The following is an 8,516-nucleotide window of genomic DNA, read 5'->3' on the forward strand; positions in this document are numbered from 1 at the left end:
ACAAATTACCACGTGGATATAAATTAGTTTATTTTATATAAATATTTAAATGCCTAAAGATTATTATCTCATCCGTTTATCTGATATCTAAGAACAATAACAATCTGCACTGCTAAAAAAATTAATTTTAACAACTTATCACAATCTAGTTTCCTACCTCTAATAATAATATATTCCTTGTTATCTAAAGCTGTAAAAGAATGAAGTTATCTAAACGCGTTATAATTTTTCATTAATCATTTCCGCGTCGAGAGATTAAAGAATTAAAGCCGTCAATGAGACGGTCTAACGACTTATTGCGTACGCGTGCTCTCGCATCGAATTCGAAATGAGGATTTGCAAAGGTCCCGTGGCAGCACACCCGGAAAATTGAGCGAAAAGCATCTGTCTTACAAGCGGCGAAAAGCGACGCGCCAAAAATGAAGCGAGCAACCGCTTCCGGGTTGAATAATGCATCGCGCGCGATTTGTAGAATCGCCTTGCCTTGAGGCCGTTTCCTTGAGTTTTCCTCGTTCTGTGACGGCATCTTCTTTGGCACTTCACTTCGCCTCACCCCGCCTGGTTTCGCCACTTCGGAGGTCGAACTCCCGGAGGCGCTCTGCTTGATCGCTCGGCACGCCTGCACGCGCGCATTACGCTATACGTGATCCGGATGCTAATTGCCAATTTCAACTGCGAGAGATGGGCTACGAGCTTATTGCTGCGAAACAGACCGATCTCCAGTCTACCCCATACATATAAGCCGGCGATAGGCAGGTGGCAAGGTTTAGTCCGTTGATAGTTTCAATCGCGAATGTAGAGTCCTAGTCGCGCGAATATCTTCCGCCGACGAATGTGACCCCCTGGTCCCTCGTGGAGGGCTATGACGGCTTCATGGCGTTGCTACAACAGGTAAGAGTGCATTAGTATCACACCGAGTGTTCCTGACCTGTCGTGGCATTAACAATTCGCAGAATTAAATCGATCGCGACCGAACTGAAGACCGATTCCACGCACGCGACATGCGTTTTGCCACGCTGCGTAAAACGAATTCTTTCTTTTCGAATCAAGGACGACCGCGACGCCGCGATATTCCGTAACAATGATAATTTCGCGAAGCAAAGATACTTGTTGCATAATGTGTGTTATGCTTGAATTATGTCGCTGTTATATTGATGTAATTATCAATCAACATAGCAATATAATTAAAACGTACTATTCCATTGCAAATATATTGTAGAACAAACTTTTATAAGCTTATAAATAAGTTAAGTAATAAACGAGATATTTGATAATTACATTACGGATTATATCTACATTAACAGTTACAGGCGTTTAAAAAAAAAAAAAAAAAAAAAACACAAAGCGATAAATACTACTGAATAGAAAAAGCGATCTTTGCCAATTATGCACTATGTAGGGTGATTAGATGAGCCAATGCGCGTGTTGTAAACAGGAAAATTATAGATAAATGATTGAAAAGACGGATGCAAAGATTGTAAAATTAAAAATCGTTATTTTAAACTAGCAGGAATGATAAAGCAATAAACGGCTATCGTTGTTGCGAGCAAGTTTCAGTCTCTTAGACAGAATTGGTATTTGAAAGAATTGAAAGTGCTGACGAAGGAAAGAAAAGATTGCATTACTTCATTAAGATTATTTTAAACATCAGGACACATAAATGTGATACAAGAAGAAATTGTGGGCGGCGATATGAAACGAAGTGATTACTGGTAACACATATATGATGTATTTTTTCTTTCCGGTGGGGAGGAATGTATTGCATACGTGATCTTATAAGTACGCAGACATCATAAGAATGGACGCGAGTTGGTTGATCGATGTCACATTGATAACTTTCACTTGATACATTATATGATTTTTACGTGAGCACTTGTGCATCGAATTTGAAGCATCACGTCCTATAATAACTTTCTACAAACTGTAAGTGACTGCTTTCTCAAAAATAAGTAACAGTGAACAAACCCCTAAGACAAGAAACAGTGAAAACTTCATCGTTCTACATTTAAATATAAATTAGTTTAATCGTGCAGATAAAGAAATGAGTAAATATATATTAGATAAGTTTTCTTTAGATAGCACAAAAAATCCACGTTTTTTTAATTAAATATAATTAAAAAAAAATACGTTTCTTGTACTATTTCTTTTTTTCTTTTATATATTTTAGTTTGAGAATTTTTACCAATTCTAAACACCTTTTTAAGTATAAAACGATTTTATAAAATGTCAAGGGTTTCTTCACACCATTTAAAAAAATTACTTTTCTATTTGCTAAAAAAAATTCTTTAGTTTATTTTAAATAGATTATGGTACGCGTGAAGAATTTAAAAGGGCAAATTCTTCTTAAATTAATGATGACTTGTGCTTTTGTGTATTGTAATATTTCCGGTTTATTCCTCTTGTGAAACCTAATATTAAACATGCAATCCGTATAAGCGAAACACACTCTACTTCCACGATTCGATTACGCCAATTAATACGTATTTTTGATCTGAATTGTTAATGTGAGGAAGTAAATGTCCTGGTGGAAGTCGGCGGACAAACCAATGCTATTCATAACGAAGTTATTAAATACATATGTCATATTGAAAACAAAAAAAAAAAATTTGCTGATACAGCATATAAACTGTTATAAGAAATCAATTGTTATAATAATCGGTTTACTGTATCAGCAAAAAAATTTTTTTTATGTTATAACAATTTACCTTGCTATCAGTTTCCTTCTGTATAAACCAACGTTCTGTTGTGATATTGTGACATCAGGAATCATCGCAAGTGTAGAAGACAACAGATCACAATTGAGAAGTTGCTAAATTTGAAAAAGAAAAAACTTTATTCGACAAGCTTGCTTTTGTAAAACTAAATAATTAATTAAATCATAATAGTGCTAATAAATACTTTTAAAACACTGCAAAGTAAAAATAATTGTTTAATCAAGAAGGAAAACTTGAACACTATTTGTATCCTTTTTCTTTTTCACTTTTCAGTGCTTTTTTTTACGTTCGTGACATTACACTCGTGACACATTTATGACGCATATTATTAACGCATCGTGTAGAAATTGCTGATTAAACTTTATTGCCTATTTATTATTTATGTGCTGTATGAACCACAGTATTTATTAATAACTATTTAAAATTGAAAAATAAGTAAAGATTTTGTACCTCACTATTTTCATATCTTGCTGTCTTGCCGATAGTAATTAGTACAACACGGAAGCATCGTTAATTCAAAAGAATATTCTTCTTTGTTTAATATAATAAATTAAAATTGCGTAGAAAAACGCAACTGCATTGAAGTAGTATTTCGTCGATTCTTCATTTACATATTTAATTTCAGAGTTCTTGTCTTCCTGAAAATATACGAGAATAAATCTAATGATTGATTACATCTATTACCAAGCAGGAATATTCTTATTCATTTTTCATTACAATTAATAAATTATGTAATACTGACATAAAAATTATATTTCTTGCAGTTAAACCGTATATCAGGAGAAATGTGGACCTACCTTGCCTTCCTAGTTGCTATCTATGTAATATACGCTTTGAAGAATTACATCAGAATCTTCAGATTCATCTTTACCCTCGATGGACCGAAGACGGTGCCCATTCTTGGCAACGCGAATGCTCTTTTCGAAGGGAATCGTAAGTAATTCAGTGCCACTAAAAGAAAAATTATTATCACTATCATTAAATAATAAAAATTGCATTCCTGTACATCTTACCTAATTGTCAAACTTTTATGTTGCTTTCATACCATAAATATCGACAGCGACTTATAAATAAAAAAATCTTTAACGTGTTCTATTGAAAAATGATCAGTGCATATCTAAATCTAAAAGACATTGATTTCCTAGTGATTGAAAGGATGACAAACGAGGCGCAGAGTTACGGACGAGTTGTACGAATATGGTTGACGGTCGTGCCGTTTGTTGCGCTTCTCGAGCCGCAGGACATTCAAGTAGTACTGAGCAGTATGAAGCATACACGGAAGATACGTTTTTACAAGCTGTTAGATAATTTTCTGGGCAAGGGCTTGGTTACCCGGGACGTCGACAAATGGAAAGTACATCGGAGAATCTTACAACCTGCCTTCCACCGCCACGTGCTCGAGAAGTTCATCGGAACGTTCTCTCAATACGCCAATCGTTTAGTCGACGAATTACTCGAGAAGGACGGAGAAGATATAAACGTCACCGTGTTCATCAACAACTCGGTCTATGATATATTGATTGGTACGTAATGCAAATTACTTCTGCTCGAGGATAATTTTTTTTTCTTTTTTTTATGGTGACAATCGCGCGGAAAGACGTCTGTTTTATTAGCTAAGAATATATCTTCGCGCGATTACTCAACAAAAAATATAAATTATCTAACACAAGAATGTTTATTTTAGAAACAATTTTGGGTACTCCGATAAGTGAAAATAAGGGCAGTGAGGACGACACGCCATTTAGAAAGTGAGTACCAGTATAATCTAAATTTTAAAACGATAATTAATCCGATTAGAAAACTTTGTTATTCAACTCCGTGGTATGTGATAAATGATTAAGCTCTATAAATGTTTGAACTCTACAAAATAATTTATCTGAATTAAATTAAGAAATTTAGCTTTTTAATATTTTTTAGTGACTTTATAAATATCGATATATAAAATTTAGTCTTGCATATAAAACTTGTATAAAGGTAACAGCGATCACTAACCTTGTATATATTTTAAAAACAGAGGCCAAGTCATGGTGCCGTATAGATTTGCACGGCCGTGGTTGCTAATCGACTGGGTTTACCGATTGACAGCAGCTGGAAAAACGGAGGAACGGCAGCAGAAAGATCTATTTGACTTTTGCTTTAAAAAAATGAAGGAGAAGCGCGAATTCTTACGAAAAAACGGCAACGTTATCGCCGATGATAGTGCGATTAAAAAAATGTCTCTGCTCGAGTACATGGTCGAGATCAGTGAGAAGAATCCCTGGTTCACCGAGAAGGATATCATCGAGGAGTGTTGCACGTTTATGCTGGCTGGCCAGGACTCGGTCGGCACCGCTGCTGCGATGACGCTTTTTCTTCTCGCAAACAATCCCAAATGGCAAGAGAAGTGCGTAGCAGAATTGAAAGAAATCTTTGGTGATGACAGACGATCACCGACTATGCAGGATCTCGGAGAAATGAAATACTTGGATATGTGCATCAAGGAATCTCTGAGGCTATATCCCAGTGTGCCGTTCTTTGCCAGGACACTTGGAGAGGACGTGAGAATAGGTTAGACCTAAAAAGGAGAAACTTCAATATTACATAATATTTAAATATTTAATAAACATAAAAACGTTTCGTGGCAATAAAAATTTACAAATCAATTACAATTAAAAGCACTTTGTTATCACGCTTTACGTTTTGTATCGCACAGGAAAATATGTAATACCAGCTGGTTGTGGCGTATTCATAGCACCGTACTGCACGCATCGATTGTCTCATCACTTTCCTGACCCCCACGATTTCAAGCCGGAACGTTTTAGTCCTGAAAACTCCGAGGGAAGACATCCTTACGCTTATATACCATTTAGTGCTGGACCTCGCAACTGCATCGGTAAGAAAAACGAATCAATATCTGTCAGATATTTTTTCTCAATATCGCAAGATAGATTTAACTTTTTATTTAAATATATGTGCATTCATACATGTATGTTTTTAGGATACAAGTTCGCTACACTCGAAATGAAATCGGTCATCAGTGCAATTTTGAGAAAATGCCGATTAGAATCGATCCTCGGTAAAGATAAAGTAATACCCAAGTTTCGAATGACAATTAGAGCACATGGTGGACTTTGGGTAAAAGTGAGAGCGCGCGATAATTAAGCGACATGAACCGAAAGATTCACATTAATTAACCGGCTTCATAAACAAAATGCACATAAATATCCCGCTGTGTTGCTGTTAATCATAAAAAAAAATTATTATGTAAGTTGTATTGTAAGAATATGTCTCAATTTTTACATATAAAGTACAAAAATGTACAATAAAAAAATTAATTTGCTTCGTGCAAGAGTGATACTATTAAAATCGTCGAATATATACTGCCCGAAATCTTTAAAATGCATACCGATCGTCGTCAAATTCTTTTTAATAGACGCTGATAGATAATCTGTAAAATGTGACAAAGATATGCACCAAACTATAGAAACTTTTCAGTAAACGTATGCATAATTGCACGGAAAATTCTTTATGAAAATAGTACGTTACATATATACATGTATGCATATACGTGCGTGTGTATCCCACGCGTCGCAAGGAGAAAACTGGATGGATTTATGAACGGTGCCGACCGTTACGGTTCTTCGTTCCCGGCGGTTCCATCCCGGTACAAGAGGCGAATAGGCTTGTGAGACTGACAAAAGCGCGGCGCCATATTGCGAGCTTGTGTTTGGTTAGCGTTTCTGGCGCGTGGTGAAGCAGCTCGTTGTAGCCAGTTGTAACTTAATTGAATAGCGATGTCCGACAATCAGGTAAGTAGCCCTGCGTGTGCGCTGTTTGCGTCTTCGTGATTTCGCCGCGTCGCGGTTGCGACGATCGCGATCGCGGGCAGCGTTGATTTCGCGATTTTCCCCGTACCGGGAACGGCCGTCGTTCCGCGTTCTTCCCCGTGAAACTTCGACCTACGGTCTAACCTTATCGTGTGTGCCCACTAGGAACAGAAACCCGAAGCCGGCCCAGGCGATGCGAACTCGGAATACATTAAGCTCAAAGTCGTTGGAAACGTAAGTGAGCTACCAACGAAACGCCGGTTGTGTGACTACTCGCGAGCGCGCGCGCGCGCACGTAACAACCCCCTGAGATTTCGTTTTTTTTTTTTAGGACAGCAATGAAATTCATTTTAGGGTAAAGATGACCACGCAGATGGGCAAGCTGAAAAAATCATACAGCGATCGCGTGGTAAGTGTCTCTCTTCTCTCTTTTCCACCTTTAATTTTTTTAATCTTAGTATATCCTGCTATCACATGCTTGGCTTTATAAAAAGTGATGCGATTAAACTTGGACTATAAAAGATACTTTACTTTTGGTATACAATACATTTTTGAAACTTTATGCTTTAAGTTACAATGCCACAGTCCTTTATCTTGAATGTCAAGAGTTGTTGATTTCTGTTTGATAATATTCTTGCAATTTTTAAATTTAAATTGTTTGAAAAACAGTTTCTTTTATATAAGAACATAAAATATCCCTTTTGTCACTTCTTTGAAAGTAATCTTCATGCTGTAATAATCTTGATTTTGTTTAGGGTGTACCTATGACCTCACTTAGGTTTCTCTTTGATGGTAAAAGAATCAATGATGATGAAACACCAAAGCAGGTAAATCAAATTATGACTCATTGGAAATCAGTAGAATACATTGTATATTATTTTAGTAACATTTTTGTAATTAGTTGCTTAAGTCAAGAATATATTGTATGAACATTTTTGTACAATATTTTAAAATCTATCTACTATACATGCAAAAAATAATCTAAACATTATAAATTTTTTAATACTTTTAACTCGTTTTAAGATATTCTTGACAAAGTCTATTGTTTTCAGCTGGAGATGGAAAATGATGATGTCATCGAAGTTTATCAAGAACAAACAGGTGGCCGTTAACTAAGTTAAAAAGAGAATGATCATTTTGTTCTAATATTTTATAAAGTGAAAGTGACTATTATAACAAAAAAACAAAAAAAAGATGGACAAGTTTATAAGTATGCGTATTTACACACACACACACGCGGGCGTCCGCGCAGTGCGACATTCTCGTACATACATATACACACATCCATATACACATGCACATACACATAATATACACATGCATACAAATGATTAAACAAGATGTAATTTCCTGATTTCACGTACGATATTGTAAAGTGTGTTGTCTTACATTCCTGTATCAAGGCAAATCGTCGTCCGGAGAAATTAGACAACAAATTCCCGGGTTATTTTATAAATCATGCGTACGGGCAGTCACAACGTAGTATCGTATACTGTGTGTCCGTTTTCGTATGTGTCGTCAGGGCAATTCTCAGAAGTAGAATAATTGAACTTACGTTATTATAAATGCATTTGGCATTGGCAATGATCCTTTGCCCATTTAAACTTGTCTTTAAAAATCTTCACATTTTTTTTCAACTCATTTTTATAAATACAAAAAGCGATGTGTACATGATATAACAAAATTGTTACGTTTAAAGTACAATAAACCTAGTAATTATAAAATTTTGTTTTACAATTGTAACAGTAATGAGAAGTTTGCGTAACATTTAAGACTGGGAACGTGTAGAATTGGCAAAATTCGTTTCATTCTCTTGGATAGTTTTGCAATATTCTCAGTATGTACTAATCGTGCATTTTTGATATAATAACGATAATAAAAAATATAAATGCTCCCCAGTAAAATTCACTCAAAGATTTTTCCTTAAACCATAACGTAACTTATCTTTGCAACAAAAATACCAAATTTATATATATAAACATATGATAGGAAAAAC

General features: G+C 35.5%; 2 protein-coding genes across 4 annotated transcripts; both read left to right on the forward strand.

Annotated features, from left to right (window-relative positions):
• Nucleotides 1-448: 448 nt before the first annotated feature.
• Nucleotides 449-6,034, forward strand: Cyp4aa1 (Probable cytochrome P450 4aa1). 3 transcript variants are annotated; one of them, XM_070660282.1, is made up of 7 exons: nt 449-891; nt 3,479-3,647; nt 3,860-4,237; nt 4,399-4,462; nt 4,729-5,261; nt 5,407-5,586; nt 5,692-6,034. In XM_070660282.1, the coding sequence occupies exons 1-7, from the start codon at nt 874-876 to the stop codon at nt 5,853-5,855; spliced, it is 1,506 nt and encodes a 501-aa protein (XP_070516383.1). In that variant the 5' UTR covers nt 449-873; the 3' UTR covers nt 5,856-6,034. The 3 variants fall into 3 exon arrangements, with proteins under 3 accessions (XP_070516383.1, XP_070516385.1, XP_070516384.1); XM_070660284.1 differs by lacking the exon at nt 449-891 and adding an exon at nt 1,461-1,712; XM_070660283.1 differs by lacking the exon at nt 449-891 and adding an exon at nt 1,723-1,923.
• A 324-nt stretch (nt 6,035-6,358) lies between these two features.
• Nucleotides 6,359-8,428, forward strand: LOC139104677 (small ubiquitin-related modifier). The gene is made up of 5 exons (XM_070660301.1): nt 6,359-6,502; nt 6,686-6,754; nt 6,852-6,929; nt 7,276-7,347; nt 7,573-8,428. The coding sequence occupies exons 1-5, from the start codon at nt 6,488-6,490 to the stop codon at nt 7,630-7,632; spliced, it is 294 nt and encodes a 97-aa protein (XP_070516402.1). The 5' UTR covers nt 6,359-6,487; the 3' UTR covers nt 7,633-8,428.
• The last annotated feature ends 88 nt before the right edge of the window (nt 8,429-8,516 follow it).

Source organism: Cardiocondyla obscurior, linkage group LG08, assembly GCF_019399895.1.
Source record: "Cardiocondyla obscurior isolate alpha-2009 linkage group LG08, Cobs3.1, whole genome shotgun sequence".
Classification (NCBI taxonomy): Eukaryota; Metazoa; Arthropoda; class Insecta; order Hymenoptera; family Formicidae; genus Cardiocondyla; species Cardiocondyla obscurior.

Coding starts and splice junctions, on each gene's coding strand:
- LOC139104677 (XM_070660301.1), top strand. Junction 6,755..6,851: donor AGCTCAAAGTCGTTGGAAAC/GTAAGTGAGCTA, acceptor TTTTTTTTTTAG/GACAGCAATGAAATTCATTT. Junction 7,348..7,572: donor ATGATGAAACACCAAAGCAG/GTAAATCAAATT, acceptor TATTGTTTTCAG/CTGGAGATGGAAAATGATGA.
- Cyp4aa1 (XM_070660282.1), top strand. Junction 3,648..3,859: donor TGCTCTTTTCGAAGGGAATC/GTAAGTAATTCA, acceptor TTGATTTCCTAG/TGATTGAAAGGATGACAAAC. Junction 4,238..4,398: donor GGTCTATGATATATTGATTG/GTACGTAATGCA, acceptor TGTTTATTTTAG/AAACAATTTTGGGTACTCCG.